The sequence below is a fragment of the Anopheles aquasalis genome, chromosome 3 (genome assembly GCF_943734665.1).
Source record: "Anopheles aquasalis chromosome 3, idAnoAquaMG_Q_19, whole genome shotgun sequence".
Taxonomy (NCBI): domain Eukaryota; kingdom Metazoa; phylum Arthropoda; class Insecta; order Diptera; family Culicidae; genus Anopheles; species Anopheles aquasalis.
The window spans coordinates 10,683,552-10,700,137 of record NC_064878.1 but is presented as its reverse complement, the minus strand read 5'-3'; the positions used below and the strand labels follow the sequence as shown (position 1 = coordinate 10,700,137).

Sequence of the window (16,586 nt, the reverse complement as noted above, 5' to 3'; positions counted from 1 at the left end):
GCTGCGATCGCTGGCTAGACTATTAGGACAGGGTGAATGGATTTAAAAGATTCTTTATGCAACAAATTAAGCAAAATAATTGAATACTTCCCATTTTATTGTTTAACAATGACATACAATAGTTTTTTATGGTCTTTTAACATTGTCTCCGGTGGAGGTTTGCTTACGACTAACTTTATTCACATTGGTCACTATCAGTTCGCTCTTATTTATCTTACTTCATATAGATACATAATCAATCAAGTTCCTCCTCATCTTCCTTGCGCAGATAATCGATGAAAAACGGTGTGTCCTCCGGTGCGTATGGAATGATCGGAACATCATACGGCATCGGAAACTGGGGATGTTTCTTGTCTGCTTCCATTGGAAAGAAGTCCTCATCCAGCTGACGAAGAAAAAGAACAAGAAACAATTTAACTAACGATTCCGATAGGACACTTTCAACATTACCCACCAGCAGTTTGGGCAGAAACAGGACACCCGCTTCATAGCTATTGATCCGGAGCGGTTTCTCGAAGCGTCCCGCTTTGTTGTACACACCCCAGGCCGATTTGGACAGGTTGGCGGATGTCAGCAGGAACCAATACAGACCACGATGCGACCATCGACAGTAGGTTTTGATATGTGGCATCGCCTTGTTCCGGTTGCGTGATCGACTGCACCACTGGTGAAGGTATGCCTTGAGCCACTCTTGCTTCGAATGCATATCACGTTCATACGGTAAACATCCGCCACCGAGCAAGGCGTCGTGACTTTGTTCTACGTTTGAGTAGCTTGGATAGATCATGCAGAAAGCGGGCATTCTCCGCGTCCCAACGGGTGCACTGCTTTTCCCGAAATTCGCCATGATTTCACCGAAAATCCACGATTCGGGTGTCGGACCAAAAATTCCTATGCTGGAGCTTTGCGCTACCAACGGGCAGCTATCATCGATCGGTGCCGCATATTTCTCCAATAGATAGCCTAACTGGGGATGTCCCCAGTGATTTTGTGGTTTCTTCAGCGTGTCCACGTGTTCTCCGGGGACCGATGCAACCAAGCATACTCTGTGAAAAAGGAACAATATCTAAATTAGTTTTTTTTAGCAAAAAAAATTTGGGGTAATGTTGAGCACGAAGCTAAGAATTTACTTGACATCCGAAAAGTCCGTTCGTCTTATCCTTGCCATCCACGGTTGTAACTGTGGAAACTTGTAAGCATCTAGGTAGGCGAGCAGATTGGATCGGAAATCGGTAACACTTTCACCGAAGGCAGTGTCCGCATCTTCCGGTACAGCCGGTAATCGAGGGCTAATCCACAACCCCTGGGTACGATTATGCCAGTCGTTTTCATACAGGTTCGCCGTCGATATGACGATGCGCATCGAGCCATCCCGATACCCGTACAGTCCCATCTTTGTGTGATGCACCCCAAACGGTGTTTTGATGTCCACCTTAATTGCTGTTACATTTGGTTTCTTCATCGATTCCATTAGAGGTTCGGGCGTTTCCAAACCGTACAGAATTAACAGCGGAAGATTTTTGTAGCCGGCAAAATAGTAATTCGCCAGGAGCCACTCTATGTCGACTAAGCAGATAATTTGGACCGAAGATTCTAGTTGGCCAAGGCTTGAATCAAGTAGCTCCAGAAACGTTACCGACAGGGGTTCGCTGTGCGTGGGTTCGGAATCGGTGATGGTGGTAAGAAAAAAGTTGTACGGTTCCGCAGCAGCTAGCTTTTGCGCCATTCGACCCTTGGGTGCAACTACCAGAAAGTAATCATTGATAACCGGTGTTGACGAACCACCTGCCCGCAGAGAAGCTTCTGTATCAACATCTTCTGGCTCGGAAACCGGCACCGGAATGGATTCTTCTGTCTCTGTGGCCTTTTCAGTTCTATGTTCAACGAAGCCTCTTTCGAACACATTCTTGTTTTCGGTCGGAGGAGCAGGCGACGGTTTTGTTTCTGAAGAAACATGCTTGAGTGAAGTGGCCCCAGTATCCACCACTTCACTCTCATTTGTTGAGTATTCAATGCCATCTGCAAGATGGGGGAACTGCTTCGCTACGATGCGGATTTGCTCTTCGAACACACTTTTGTTGATTTTTGTTTGTTCCGGAACGACGACTTGGTTGATGGATTCGACATTTGACAAAAGTGTTTCAACTGAAAAGAGTCGAGAAATCTATGAAAACGAAATAGGATGCATGCGATTGTTGAGAGCTTACTGTGTGGATGCGAGTATTCGTTGAAATGATGCGGATTTACACGGTAACAATCACTACCGTATTGGCAAACTATGCTCGGCACTGTTAAAGAGAACATCAAAAAATAAGTTAATCGAAGTCACAATGCTGGAAATTATTTTCTCTTTTACCTTTGAAATCCATTTTTTGTTCACTAAATTCCAAATTCAAATTGCAAAAGCCCTGTCCGTCCGAGGTAGAAACCGCCGTGTTAAGGTTGCCTACCGAATAGAAACAGAGATAGAAAACAGTTAACACCATTAGTAATACCATTAGCACGTTATCACCCTCATAAGCTATGTTTCAAAAGTTGGTGTAGTAAACAATCTTTGGAAAACATTCTAAAGCGGACAGGGCAGAAAAACGACTTACCTGGAATACAAAGAGACGGAGGTTGTTACAGTTCTAGCTGTAGAGAACTTAGAGCACTTTATTCCCACTACTGCAAAACATTAGATTGTACCGCCTTGCGATTAGTTTCGCCTGCTTTTCTCTATCGCCGGTGTTACTGTTCCCTAACCACTGTTCACCTGTAGGTGGCTTCAACACACAACTTAACGAAAAGCTGCTATGCCAGCACACTACTTGAGCCCTTGTCGATCACTGATAAGGACGCTAACGGGTAACGAGCGATATACCATTTCTCCGCGGGGCTCCCACTCTCTAAATCCAGATAGTTTCATATGTTAGAGCAACGCAGAATCTGCTCCAGATAATCTCCTAGTGCGTAAACATACGGCTTGTAAATCCTTATATATTTTTGAACGTTCGCTTTGCGAAGTTTGTCAAAATTATCCGTTCCCTTTTCTTTCGTCAATTAAATTCATTGATCCGTTTTCAACTGTAACCTTGTTTCTTAGAAAACATAAAAAAATACTATACATACAACCTACCACTATTTGAATACTCCCAACAAATAAATTGTAAAAAAATAGTTATAGTAAGTAGGCAAGGTAAGAAGATTCATTATTCTGAAAAAATAAAATAAATGTTATGATAAGAGCAACCGAATGATTATATTTTTTACCATAAATTTAGAGGAACGCGAGTGAAAACGGTGACCGCTGCTCACTGGGTCAGATAATCCATGAAAAACGGTGTATCCTCCGGTGCGTATGGAATGATCGGAACATCATACGGCATCGGAAACTGGGGATGTTTTTTGTCCGCTTCCATTGGAAAGAAATTCTCATCCAGCTGACGAAGGAACGAAATAAGATACAATCTAACTAACCATTCCGATAGTACACTTTCAACATTACTCACCAACAGCTTGGGCAGAAACAGGACACCCGCTTCATAGCTATTGATCCGGAGCGGTTTCTCGAAGCGTCCCGCTTTGTTGTACACACCCCAGGCCGATTTAGACAGGTTGGCGGAGGTCAGCAGGAACCAATACAGACCACGATGCGACCATCGACAGTAGGTTTTGATATGTGGCATCGCCTTGTTCCTGATGCGTGATCGACTGCACCACTGGTGAAGGTATGCCTTGAGCCACTCTTGTTTCGAATGCGTGGCACGACCGTACGGTAAACATCCGCCACCGAGCAAGGAATCATGGCTTTGCCTTACGTTTGAGTAGCTAGGATAGATCATGCGAAAACCGGGCATTCTCCTTATACCAACCGGAGCACTGTCCTTCCGGAAGTTTGCCATGATTTCTCCCAGAACCCAAGATTCGGGGGACGGTCCTAGGCTGCCAATGCTGGAGCTTTGCGCCACCAATGGACAGCTATCATCGATCGGTGCCGCATATTTGGTCAACAGATATCCTAAACGGGCATGCCCCCACAGTGGCCCTTTCGGTGTGTTCACGTGTCCACCAGGGACCGATGCAACCAAGCACACTCTGTGGAAGGGAAACAATAACTAGATTAGAGCCGAGGGAGCAAAGGTTGAGCACGAAGCTAAGAATTTACTTGACATCCGAAAAGTCCGTTCGTCTTATCCTTGCCATCCACGATTGTAACTGTGGTAATTTGTAAGCATCTAAGTAGGCGAGCAGATTGGATCGGAAATCGGTAACACTTTCACCGAAGGCAGTGTCCGCATCTTCCGGTACAGCCGGTAATCGAGGGCTAATCCACAGCCCCTGGGTACGATTATGCCAGTCGTCTTCATACAGGTTCGCCGTCGATATGACGATGCGCATCGAGCCATCCCGATACCCGTACAGTCCCATCTTTGTGTGATGCACCCCAAACGGTGTTTTGATGTCCACCTTAACTGCTGTTACATTTGGTTTCTTCTTTGATACCATTCTAAGCTCTGGCGTTTCATCACCGTACAAAATTAATAGTGGCACATTCTCGTAGCCAGCAAAGTAGTAATGTGCCAGCAGCCAACCTATGTCAACCATGAAGTTCATCTGAACAGAAGATTCTAGTTGGCCAAGGCTTGAATCAAGTAGCTCTTGAAACGTTACCGACAGGGGTTCGCTGTGCGTCGGTTTGGAATCGGTGATGGTGGTAAGAAAAAAGTTGTACGGTTCCGCAGCAGCCAGTTTTTGCGCCATCCGGCCGCGGGGAGCAACGACGGGAAAGTACGCATTAATATCACGTGGTAGCGATTTTTGCAACGAAACTCCTGTATCAGCAGTTGCGGCTGAAGATCCAGCAGAAGATGTTGCCTCTGTTGTTGGCTCAAGAACCGGCACGGGATTTGGTGCTTCCCTTTTTGCGGCCTGCATTTTAGCTCTTCGTTCTGCGAAAAGACTTTCGATCGCATTCTTGCTTTCAGCCGGAGGAGCAGGCGACGGTTTTGGCTCTGAAGAAGTTTGCTTAGATGAAGTTGGTTCCGGCCTAGTGACCACAGTATCCAGTTTGGTCTGCTTTGCTGGATGTTTTGCGCCATCCGCAAGATGGGGAAACTGCTTCGCTACGATGCGGATTTGTTCTTCGAACACACTTTTGTTGATTTTTGTTTGTTCCGGAACGACGACTTGGTTGATGGATGCGACTTTCGACAAGAGAGATTCAACTGAAAAGAGTCGGGGGCAGTATTAACACGGAGAAATATGCAGGCGATTGCCGTGAACTTACTGTGTGGATGCGAGTATTCGTTGAAATGCAGCGGATTTACACGGTAACAATCACTACCGTATTGGCAAACTTTGGTCGGCACTATTAGAGGGATAATTGGATAGCTATTAAACGAAGCATTACGGGTTGAAACCATCATTAGCCTTACCGTTTGAATCCATTTTTCGTTTACTATTTTCCATTTACCATTCCAAACGGAGAACAACATAAAAGCGCACTTTTCTTCCGGAACGGTTTTCGTTTGATGACGCAGTGTTGCCAGACAATTTCGTAGTCGTTTGTTTACATTTCGAAAAAGACGCATTTTCGAAGAAACTGAAATTTATTTTAATGGAACCGTTACAACCAACTAAATGGGCTCCGGTAGGGTACCGTCGCGGTAACGAATCCAATATTCTTGCAGACGTAGTAGCCACATATTCCAATAACGTCGCATGTTGGCCGAGTTTAGTAGATGCACATTCGCTGGTTTGCCGCTGGTGTAGGCAACGAATATCGCTCCGTTTTCTACCTTCGTCTCCCGTAGCTCGTTGCTGGCCTGCAACGCTCCCAGATAAGCACAAAGCTGAATCGGAGCATCGTAAGTGGCTGCTACCGTTTTCTTTGGATTATCTGATGTTTTCCATTCGATCACATGGTATTTACCCCTGGAACAAGAATCGAAGCTTCTTAGTAAACGAGTAATAAAAAATCCAGCTCCTTCACTTACTCTATCGATGTCATGCAATCGACCACACCGTTATAGTGCAGGTAAGGGTGGTACAGTCTCTTCTCGATGATCTGTGCTGGTCGTTGTACCTTTGCCAAAGCACTTTCCACACTTTTCCAGAGCGAGCTCGTACGCTCGATCATTGCTGCTGGAGGATCCTCGCCAGCCAGCCACATTTCCAGCACGGAGTGCAAGTTAGTGCCTCGTTCGAAGATTTCCTTTTGCATTTGCTGGAAGCCCTCCTCTCCTAGTTCGGCGATTTTGGATGCCTTCCAACGGAGCAGTGCCTGACGTGAAGCTTCCGGCATTGTGGCCGTAAGTACTTGGTTAACCGAAGGCGCTTTGTATTCTGCACTTTCATGCTTCTCGTGCAGTGGCCAACGGGCCTCTAGGATACCACTTGGTGATGGCACTAGCGGGAACCTGGTCAAAGAATTCAGCTCATGCCTCGTGAACGGTGTGGGCAAACCGGCCTGTGGTGGTTCTGGTTGGGCGATAGCCGGTCTTGTTGCCGGAGGTAATTGTGTTTCTGTTACTCGGGAAACGTTTCGACTTTGCCAGTAAATCTCCGATGAGAACTCCGATTCATTTTGGGGTGCTCGCGGTGCTGCAACAACCTTTTTCTTCCTCGTTCTGATAACCGCACCGTAGAGCGCTTTATTCTCGTAGTTTATTCGCTTTATGAGGCTCACTTTTGTTGCTTTTTCTTCTGCCCCTTTTGCAGCTGTGCTCAAGCAGCGGAAATACAAACGATTCAACATATTTAACGAGAAAACTCCGAATTAAACCAACAAAAATCGAATAAAAACGGTGGAAGAAATTTGGTTTACAAACAAAGCCCGGCGTTTCGCGTTGATCGATTAATCGATGAAACCCAAGCACGCTTCAAAACTGAATTCACTCAACCTCGAGTGCACAAGCCAGCTAGTCCGGGATCGATCAGCGCCGACTTTGTTTTTATTTTTTAAACGACGACGAACAACGGAACGGGAAGGTCGCGATTCGTGGTGTCCGGAGATCGCTCCTGGTTTTTACGTAAAAATAGTATATCGTTAAGTTTGATGCTTGCAAGTCCGATAGTTGGTGTCAGTACTATTTCCGGGGTATGTTGTTCCGGCGTTGTGATAAGCCGCACTTGTTCGTGCTACGATAGGGGTCGGAGTGTACTCGAATTACTAATCTCTCCCAATGCCGGTCATGCCGTTGAACACGCTGTGAAACGCTGTTTACAAAAGTTCTCGCGCGCACACCACCCGCAGTGTGATTGTGTTTCATATTTTTGCAACTCCTGCATTAAAAATTTGATTCAAAACTTTGAACAATCTTCTCCAAACAGTTTTGTGCGGATGATGCCGAGTGTTCCAAACGAAGTAGTACACGCTGTCCTTTGCAATGTATGAAACATAAACAAACAAATGATTCCCATTGTTTGGGAACATTCTGGTGATCGTGCTGAGGGATCGATCGATCGTGGCGATCTGTGTTGAGAGCCGAAGAGACGAGCGACACTTACGTCGTGCTTGGTCAGCGTGTTTCGTGATTCCGGTCGGTTCGAACGGGAGGAAGCTATTCCTATTTGTGGCATGCCTGTGATTTATGGACATTCCACATCAACACCCGCAATCCAAGCACCAAAGGTCGTAGCTGTATATCGGTGACAATTATGCCGGTTGCACGCACGAACGCACGCACGGTGACTAAGCGCGACTCAAGATCGAAGATTGAATGGAACACAGATCAGCTACACTTACTCTCAGTAGAGATCGCTACCAACTTCATATTAACGATCGTTGTATCTCTCGTTTTTTTTTTTTAAATCAGGATTTAACCGCAAATTCCAGTTCCAGTGAATACCGTCACGGGAGTGTAAATATGGTTTATCAAACACGAGGGGTAAAACAAGTGATCGAATCAAAGTGTTAAAACCTGTCACGTGCTAGGTCTACCGGAACCACGTGACGAACGAGGTGTGGTGCGGTTTCGGTTATCCTTCCCTTCCTACCGCTCCCTGCGGATTACTTCATCGTCTAAATCGTGCTCATTGTTGTGGTAGCGAGCGTAGCGCACCGTACCGTAAGGATCGGTCTCTGCCAATCCTCTTCCTCCCAGTGATATCCAAGGAAGCGTAAGAAAAAGAAGAAGAAGCAGAAATCTCATCCTGCGTCTCAAACTCAAAGTGAGGGGGGGAAAATCCGAGTGCGTGATTCTTATCTTTTAGCCGTTTTTATGGTTAAAAAAACATAACGAACCAGACACGCCGGAACGCTAGCCAGCGGGGTGGAAGGTGCGGTGTGTGGACCGGAATCCTCCCTCCTGATACACCTCGAACACTGCTGCTACACCATGGCCAAAGGTACGTTATCTTCTTCTGTCGAAAACAGGGTTCCTGGTGCGGGTTCTGGTTTGTTTGCCAGCGAGAAGATGCTGTGTGGTCGCACTCCTTGCTACGATGCTATCACTGCACCGAACACCGAAAGCCGGATGTTAATGATTTTGTAGCCGGATTTTCCAAGCCAAGATTCCAAGGTCTGCGTTCTAGGATGTGAAGGTCCTCCGGTGCAGTGTGAAAAAGTGGAAACCATATGCCACAGAATTGTTGGGCAGAAGCTGCAGATCCGCTTCCTTCTCAGTTCACGACGTCGAACTCGAGTGAAGTGGAACGGAAGTTGTTTTGGGAAGTTGTTGTTTCGTCAACAAATCCCTTGGCGTATGCATCGCTTTCTTCCGCCCAGACCACGACCGCGTTCACCAATTTGTTTTGGCCATCAAGTTCTCACTTCCCCATTACGGTGGTAACATTCGATCGGCAATCAACCGATTTGCGGTGTCAACAAGCGGGTAAACCCTTTTGTTTGGTTCCGGTTAAAACCTCAAAACCTTCGATCGATCTTTTCTTCCCTGGCAAAAGGCATCCCTTAGCCAGCATTATGCATTCTTCGGCAAGTCCTTTCTCGTACTTGTTGAGTTGTTTTATCGTGCACAAAAAAAACACACACAAACTTCATGCATTTGTTTGATTGTTCTGTGTGATGTGCTCGAAAGGAACAATTCTTTCGATACGGTTCAGCGTAAAACGCGTACATGAATGAGGTCTTGAGGCCCCTTTCTTCCTTCCGTCCTTTCCTTCCTTCGGTGCTTCTCTCCTTTCGCCTGATCGCTAAAGGGCTTTATTCCCTTTACGGGAGTAGATTATCTTACACGAAATCTTCATCCTTAGGGCGGTGGTGGCGCCTTCTCCTCTTCTACCCCGGTTCCAGGGGTTCGATAAGTGGCTTCCGAGTGACGCCCGAGGGAAAGAGGGACTCATGAGGCATCGTCTGGCACTGGGAGGGTGTGGAAATCCCGGTCGCTAGGGAGCGGAAAAGCCATCTGTGGTTCATTAATAAAAACGTAGCCAAGCCAATCGCGCATGGATGCTGTGCATGTGCTTGGTCCTTGGGAGAAGCTGGGTCGGTCTTATGGTCGGCAGCTAAGCAGCGCCAGCCTCCCTCGAGTCTATTACTCACCTTCGCCTGAGCGTGTGCCATTCGACGGCCTTGCACTTCCCCTCGTCCTCCGTTCTCTCTCTCTCTCTCTCTCCCTCTATTCCTGGTCGGGCTGTTATGCATCTTATGAATAGCATATGGCACAAATGTGTTCCGTGCATTGGTTTCGACTTTTTAAGAAAGGACCCGAATAGCGAGGAGATGTCGCAGAGTGGCTTCCAACAAACGACAAAGGTTTCCTTTTTTTCCATTTCCCAAAATGGGAATGAATCAATTGAATCGGACACAAAGATCGAGCTCCAGAATCCCGCTACCATTGTACACGGTACACGTTCTCACTGCGCTTGGCATTAGGCATTAAAGGGTGTGAAGTATTTACCTTGTAACGAAGAACCGTCACCATCGTTTGTTGCCACTGTGGTCCCGGATGGTGAAAGGGTTACCGGGTTGCTGGCGTTAACAAGAATCTGTCACCCCCGGGCTGCAGTGCAGCGCGGTGTAATATTGGGAAGCTGTCGTTACCTAATTGTGTACAGGAATTATGTTTGAAGTAGAGAGATAGAAAAAGAGAGAAAGGACATCTATGGCGGGGTGGCGCGACGTTCTCTGTTCTATTGTTTGCATCCGCGGCATGGCTTTAACGCATCAGGAATTAGTCAAATGCATCGAGAAGGGCTAACGCTTTTTTTTGGTTGTGGCGAGGGGATTCAGAAAACCGTTTCAAGATAAAGCATCTCTTTCATCGCCATTCGCATTGTTTGGTTTCGAGCGAGCGGCGATGAGAGATATCTTGATGATTAGATTATGATCAGTTCGTTTGAAAGATTGTTGCGATTAATCAGGGAGCGCGTAGCGTATGATGTTTCCATTTTGTGATAGAAACGTCCGAGTGTGTATAAAAGGACCCTCATCTTGAAGTGTATGGAAATTTCTCATCTTCATGAGTCCTTTAACGATGTTGTTGTTGGCAATAAATCACAATCCCTGTTGTTTAACTGTTGAAGGATGCAGGATTTCTCACTATTCCTAGAAAAAACAAAAGGTCCGTTATTAGTCGTTGATTTTTTATTAGCTAGCTTTGGAAACCAGCATAAAATGCTTCTCCAAACCACGGCCTTTCGTTGGCAATTTTTTGAATTTTGGCGTTGAGGAGAGATCATTTGTGGTCAGGACTAGCAGGATGAAGAGGCAATGTGAATACTTTAGATCCATGGAAGATTCCTATCGCTTTCATACCCTTAACGAAGAGATCTGTTATTAATTTTAAAACATTAACACATTGCCCATTTTCTTGTAAAAGCTATAGATTTTCTCGCACCTTCGCGATCTCAATAAATTGTTTTTGAACAAGGAGCCTGAAATGAAAATAAGTAACTAAATTTTAAAAGTAGTTCATAAAGAGTGTCAAATAATATAAATGCATAATACTGTACTCGGTCCATAGTTGTGGGCACTGCAACTTGAAAAACAACTGATCTGTACTACAAAAATAATGTTACAGGCCGTATCTGATATTAAAATGTAATTTAAAGCTACACCCCACTGGTAGTTCCATAAATTGCATTCGCATAATATTGCTCCTTGTAAACCATCAGCTTTCCGCTTGTCAAATAGACTTTGCGGACAGAAATCCACATTTGATGATACTCGTACGCACGCGTCACCCGGACCAAAAGCCTTCCTTCAGCCATCTCTGACATCACGGCCGTCTCCGGTATGGCACCCGCTGTGACCCGAGGTCATAAATCGGAGCACTTAAAACTCGATTTAATGTTTCACTCCCATCTGGCGGCCCGCGGGACGGTACCAAACATGGAACAACGATGGGCACACACAGAGCCACGCTGAAAGGTACGCCAGAAGGCGAACCGACTAAAAATCAACAAAAAAAAAAAAAGGAACCCAGCCCAAAATCCCTCAGACCCGTTGTATCGGCCCCCGGGGCTTGCTGAGCTGAGCGCAGAGATCAACGCGGCAGCGTTGTCCGTACCCTTACTGGCCGTGCGTTCGCGCACATATGGAATGGATTGGATTACATTTCCCGGGCCCCGTAGTCCTCGCCGTATATCCGCACTTGGACCGTTGCTAGAGTAGTTCCGTTGGTTCGTTTGCTTTTGTACTGTACTGGTTCAACCATGGCTCAGCGTTCTACGTTCTTGCTCGACCTCATTGCTCATTTCCACTTGCGCCCGGTCCTTTGGTGGACGCATTTCGCGGCTGCGGCCGAGAATGGAATTGGTTTGTCACCAAAAAGTGGTTCTCCATTTCGGGAAAGGTAGAATGGCTTGGCGGTAGCGGCCAAACGCGCAACATGATCCCACGGCACTTTACCTTCATATTCGTTTCGATTTTTGGGCGTCGGCAACGGTCCCTGAACCGAGCGGATCGCTGCTGCGTAAGATTGATTGGCCATTGCCACCGTCGCCATCCGGTGGCACTCGATTGTTTGCGCAAACAACACAAGGGTCGCGCTTCCGGCAATCGGCTGTGTAATGTGACACATCGGAATCGATTTTTAATGCCCGGTTGAGTCGGTGCGAATGATCCTTCGTCGCTGAGCCAGCTTTGCATAATTTTTCTCTCCAAAAAAAAAAGAGTACCGCGCGCGTGCATCGATGCCGTAGGGAAAGGGAAGGAAAGCGGAGTGTTCCCCTTTCTTCCGCTGTGCGTTTCGTTGCTGAAGATTTATGAAGCTTAAAAATTAATTTATTATATACCCGGGAATTGCTTGTTTCATGGTTCCTCTTCTCTCGGTTATTGTTTGCTTTGAGGAAGGCTTTATCATGTTAAACACATTTTAAATACGCAAAACCTATTTACTTACTTACTAATTCCAATCTGTCTCTCTTTTTCGCTGTTTCTCGTTCCAGCTTTCTTCCTCCTCGAACATTCGCACGCTAGAAAGACGCGCTTGCCAAGCCACCACACAGCATAAGCCTGTTCTAAGTCCGTCACCATCTTCGTAATTCACGCCAGGTTGACGCGATCTAGCATTGGCGGTGCTAAAATTAAACAGCGCGATCGTAGATCGTAATCCTCTCTCTTAAGGAAGACATCGAACCGCGTCCATCGAAGTGGTCCCGGTTATGCATAACTGTCTCGGCTGTCGGTGGCAAAATTGCAAACCGAAGAGTTTCCGCGGTCCCGAGAACACCTCCAAGGGGACCTCCAAGAAGAAGATTAGGCAAGTAGCCGAACCCTACCGAGTGACTCACATCCAGCGTGCATGTGCATCCCTGGGCTGTGCTTGTGTTTGAGCATCGCACGTACACAACAACACGCACATAGTCATCCAGTTCTGAAGCACAAACCAGTAAAGCAGTGTGTCCCCGCCCCGTTTGTGACGTCCGAGGCAGGTCTTTTGGATTCAGTTTTGTGCATGCTCGCCAGCTCATTCGCCTGCCAAGTGCATGCCATCAAGTAGTGTATCCCGTGTGCTGTGTGATTGTGTGTGTTTGAGAGTGTCCCCCCCTACCCCCACATTCCCTGGAAACTAAACTGATTCCCTGAGGCCGATCGGTGGCTCGTCGCGACACGACCTTTACAGGGCCGTTTCCATTCTTCCATTACTCATCATCATCGCGCGAGTTCTGGCGAATAGAATCGAAAGACGACAAGGTGTTAGCTACTCCAGCATTGATAAAAAAAACTCCTCAATACTAAAACCGTAAAATCGGCTCCATCGAACGTGGAGATCCACCGAGAACTCCAAGCAGCGCCTCACGATGGTACTGTGTGACAGTGATTTAGGTGAGTAACGTCCTCGTCCACGCCCTGCGTTGACTTGTTTGTATTTATTTTTCTAATTTTTCCGAGGATTAACCCCCGCCCGGGGCACATCCTCCCTTTCTCCCTACTGTGCTGGATGCTGGAGAAGGAACACGGATAAAATGTCAGTTCCTGGCGGCTCCACAACCGTTCCCAAAACCATCCCCGTTTGTGGACTTTTTTTTTTACCTCGTGTGTTTTGTTTGCTCAATGCATCACACAGCTTGTCACACAAAAAAACCTCGGCCGCGTTTTTAACAAGAATTTTCTATTTCGACAACATTTGGTTTCCGTTTCTCCACAAGTCTGGGCTCCATAAGAAATGCATCACTTCGTGGGACAAGGGAATCAAAGAAGAAAGACATTCTTTCATTCATCCGAGATCCCGCGCGATGGGAATGGTATCAATCTCTGACTGACTGATGAGGCGGTTAACGAAACCACTCTCGCCAGTCTTTACATCAATGCTCACACGCTCCAGCAGTGGTGGATGGTGATTTAGCTCGGCTGGTCATGTGGTGAAGGAATTGCTTCGCCTTCCTCAAATCCCAAAGTGCAGCACCCCGATAGGAGCGCGTGATTTTATGGGCGATCGTAAATCACGATCATATTTTCGTATCTCGCTCCTTCTCTCTCTCTCTCTCTCTCTCTCTCTCTCTCTCTCTCTCTCTCTCTCTCTCTCTCTCTCTCTCTCTCTCTCTCTCTCTGTGTCCAATGGGAGCTATCGTGGTACTGATCTTCAGGCAGGCATCTTCTCGTAAGAAGCTGAAGTCCGAGTGCACTGAATCTGTCATAACTGATTGGTGGGACCGAGTGTGATCGTCTCGATCGGCTACTGTGCGTGTTGGTACGCGATCAACTCGGTAATAGAGAGTAGATTTACGCGCGCCATAAAATGTCACAGGCAAAACACATTTCTAAGTAATTTCCTCCATTCCGCATGGATTCATTTAGCAGCATGGTCACTTTCTCTCTCTCTATCTCTCTGTGTGTCTGGTTACGCATTCACGATTTATTAAGTAATAGATTGCGAAATATAATAAATCATTTTGGTCACTTCACCCTCTACCGCACGCACGACTCCAACGGCTGCCATTTAATGGTCCCCCGGAATGGCCCGTGGAAGTCACGAAGTTTGTTTATTTTGGCAAAATTTAATGATTTATAGTTACCGAGCGTCGTCGTCTGGCGTGAGGTGAGAAACCCGCTCAAGGTGTCAAACCAATTAATAATAGACCCCCAGACCCAGGGGACGAACACACGATCAACAATCAAGCCAGTTCCCACATCGCCATCGCAAGTTGATTGCACTCGTGCACTGTCCGAAAGGGGGATGCCGTTTCCGAAGATTGGCCTAGAAGATGCCTCAGCTTGGCTATCTGCTCCCCCCACCCCCCTTGTGGGTCCGATTGACACATCAAGGGTGGTAAATTGGCGGAAAAACTATCGGTGCCCTCGAGGGGGCCCTCGTTCCGTGATGACCTTTGATACACAGAGAGAAGTCCGGTGAAGACATCGGCTGGCACCGGCCACCAGCATTCCACCACGTTCCGTTGAGCCTCATTGACGTTCGCGCCCAAACTACTTCACACCTTTGGTGAACGGGGCAGAAGAAAAGGGTGGTAGGTGGAACCCACCTCAACAAGGCGTTTCTTGACCGACCGATCCAAGATCCGCTCGTTTGAAGGGTGCTGATCGGATGATGGGTTTTAATAGGTGCCATTTCGGTGAACAGCAGCTATTGTTTCGTGGTTTACGTGGCGTGTCATGGTCTCACTGACCGTGATTTTGGGCCCCAGTGTTTGTTGGTGCATTCTAACCCCGTTTTTAAGATGATCGTTTCGGATTTTCTTGGGTCTTGAGAGGCCATCGACAGGGGGACGGTCTGGCATCGTGTACTGACAGCAACTAGCAGAGCATAATGTGGTGTTGCATCATTAACATACCTGAAATGCATGCCCTGCTCTTACACCATTCCAGCACGATACCAGATTGGTCAATCTGGAGCTCTCTTGCCTGGTCAATCAAACTGTTGCTCCGGTGCTATTTGAATCGCAATCGATTAAACCGTCAAAGGAGGTGACAATCGGTATTCCGACGCTTCTCCTAAATTGGTACCAAACGTAGCCACCGTGGCTGGCTATGCGTGGCTGTTGCCTCACGCTCTAATCATCGCCACGCGGCATCCGCAACCACATGTCAACCCCTGCTGGCACTTCTTTTTCGAGGTTTTTCCATCCCCACATTGGCTCCACAGTCGCTGGTGAGGCCGTTACGCGTGCGACACATCCGTGCATTCAAATGGCGTCATCATTAGACCACGTTTTTGCGCGACCATTAAAGCCCATCGCTACGATGCTACCAGAGCTACCAGAGAAAACATGTGGAGCATACGCATTTGTCACATTATCGCGCCACCGCCGTACCGTTACGTACGACGTACTGTAATCTGCAACCGAGGGGCGCTTCCTCTGGCTGTCCTCAGGTGGTGACGTCGAGCTGGGCTGCTGAGCTACCACTGAGCGCTGGTGATGGCGGAACGAAGCCTAATTAACGACACGGGCACGCGTGTTGCATCATTATCGTAATCAGGCTGCCATTTTGGAGCGCACTTCTTGGCCACTGGGCTCTTCTCCTTGCGGTGTCTCGTTGTCCTGCGCGGTGAGGTGTTGAGAAGGTCCTCGCTGACATTTGGCTCACAGCCCATGGCGCAACTGTGCTGACCTCGTTGATTGGTGCCGATTGTTTAGTGTTTAGTAGCCGTAGGGCCTTCTCGGTGAGAGGCTGCATTCGAATGCTGCAAATGACCGGAGAGCAACAAAACAAAAAACAATACACTCTGCCAGAGAGCCAATGGTTATGATGAGGTTAACGATGGTTTGCGCTTCATCGACGTGATCACCTCGTGCTGCTTTCGATGCAGTTACGCTTTCGGCCATTCCCATTCCGGATACATTGGAAGCAGCCCGGGGTTGGGGGTGTTCCGGTGATTTCCTCACATCATCGTACGCATCTGCGCATGATGCAGCCCTTTTTTATGGTCCGCTAAGTTCACCGATCCGCATCGGCAAAGGCAAACGAGAGCGGAAAGTGCTCACAGGTCGTGACCGTCATCGCCGTCAACCCCCCGGGGGTAGTAGGGAAGGTCACGAGCGCGTACCTCGCCAGTAGAAGACTAGCGTCGTCCCCAGACTACTCGCTTCTAGGCACTCTCCCGTTCACCATCATTACTGTTTAGCAAGTATAATTCGTCCGTCGCCAGAACCCTCAGCAAACAACAACTGGCTGTGCGTTTGTCATTTGCTGTTGCTTCTTCTGCTCGTCGTCTCCGACTCCGACCTCCGATTGTCCCACC

General features: G+C 47.4%; 3 protein-coding genes across 8 annotated transcripts in view; 1 reads left to right on the top strand and 2 right to left on the bottom strand.

The window, feature by feature from the left end:
- Positions 1 to 66: 66 nt before the first annotated feature.
- LOC126576913 (probable tyrosyl-DNA phosphodiesterase) lies at positions 67 to 5,511 on the bottom strand. Of its 4 annotated transcripts, none has more exons than XM_050238219.1 (6): positions 2,598 to 3,214; positions 2,357 to 2,446; positions 2,208 to 2,288; positions 1,131 to 2,145; positions 455 to 1,046; positions 67 to 385 (listed from the first exon to the last, which is right to left on the bottom strand). In XM_050238219.1, the coding sequence occupies exons 2-6, from the start codon at positions 2,367 to 2,369 to the stop codon at positions 236 to 238; spliced, it is 1,851 nt and encodes a 616-aa protein (XP_050094176.1). In that variant the 5' UTR covers positions 2,370 to 2,446; positions 2,598 to 3,214; the 3' UTR covers positions 67 to 235. The 4 variants fall into 4 exon arrangements, with proteins under 4 accessions (XP_050094176.1, XP_050094172.1, XP_050094175.1 ...); XM_050238217.1 differs by lacking the exons at positions 67 to 385; positions 455 to 1,046; positions 1,131 to 2,145; positions 2,208 to 2,288; positions 2,357 to 2,446 and adding exons at positions 3,253 to 3,422; positions 3,492 to 4,077; positions 4,148 to 5,207; positions 5,270 to 5,350; positions 5,418 to 5,511 and having other exon boundaries at positions 2,600 to 3,196; XM_050238215.1 differs by lacking the exons at positions 1,131 to 2,145; positions 2,208 to 2,288; positions 2,357 to 2,446; positions 2,598 to 3,214 and adding exons at positions 4,148 to 5,207; positions 5,270 to 5,350; positions 5,418 to 5,499.
- Positions 5,512 to 5,550: 39 nt separating this feature from the next.
- LOC126576914 (mitochondrial genome maintenance exonuclease 1-like) lies at positions 5,551 to 6,778 on the bottom strand. Its single transcript, XM_050238220.1, has 2 exons — positions 5,979 to 6,778; positions 5,551 to 5,916 (listed from the first exon to the last, which is right to left on the bottom strand). Exons 1-2 carry the CDS (start codon positions 6,737 to 6,739, stop codon positions 5,619 to 5,621), a joined length of 1,059 nt encoding a protein of 352 aa, XP_050094177.1. The 5' UTR covers positions 6,740 to 6,778; the 3' UTR covers positions 5,551 to 5,618.
- A 175-nt stretch (positions 6,779 to 6,953) lies between these two features.
- LOC126577461 (uncharacterized) overlaps positions 6,954 to 16,586 on the top strand; it is a 57,084-nt gene continuing 47,451 nt past the window's right edge. Inside the window, exons 1-3 of one of the 3 annotated variants that reach the window (XM_050239116.1) lie at positions 6,954 to 7,049; positions 7,800 to 8,331; positions 12,334 to 13,213. In XM_050239116.1, the coding sequence (XP_050095073.1) occupies positions 13,189 to 13,213 (25 nt within the window). In that variant the 5' untranslated portion in view covers positions 6,954 to 7,049; positions 7,800 to 8,331; positions 12,334 to 13,188. Of the gene's footprint in view, positions 7,082 to 7,799; positions 8,332 to 12,333; positions 13,214 to 16,586 lie in introns of all 3 variants that reach the window. The other 2 variants (XM_050239114.1, XM_050239115.1) reach the window with 2 other exon arrangements.

Coding starts and splice junctions, on each gene's coding strand:
- LOC126576913 (XM_050238215.1), bottom strand. CDS start 5,451: ATGGAAAATAGTAAACGAAAAATGGATTCAAACG. Junction 5,208..5,269: donor CGAATACTCGCATCCACACA/GTAAGTTCACGG, acceptor GACTCTTTTCAG/TTGAATCTCTCTTGTCGAAA. Junction 386..454: donor TGTTTCTGCCCAAACTGCTG/GTGGGTAATGTT, acceptor TTTCTTCGTCAG/CTGGATGAGGACTTCTTTCC.
- LOC126576914 (XM_050238220.1), bottom strand. CDS start 6,739: ATGTTGAATCGTTTGTATTTCCGCTGCTTGAGCACAGCTGCAAAAGGG. Junction 5,917..5,978: donor GATTGCATGACATCGATAGA/GTAAGTGAAGGA, acceptor TTCTTGTTCCAG/GGGTAAATACCATGTGATCG.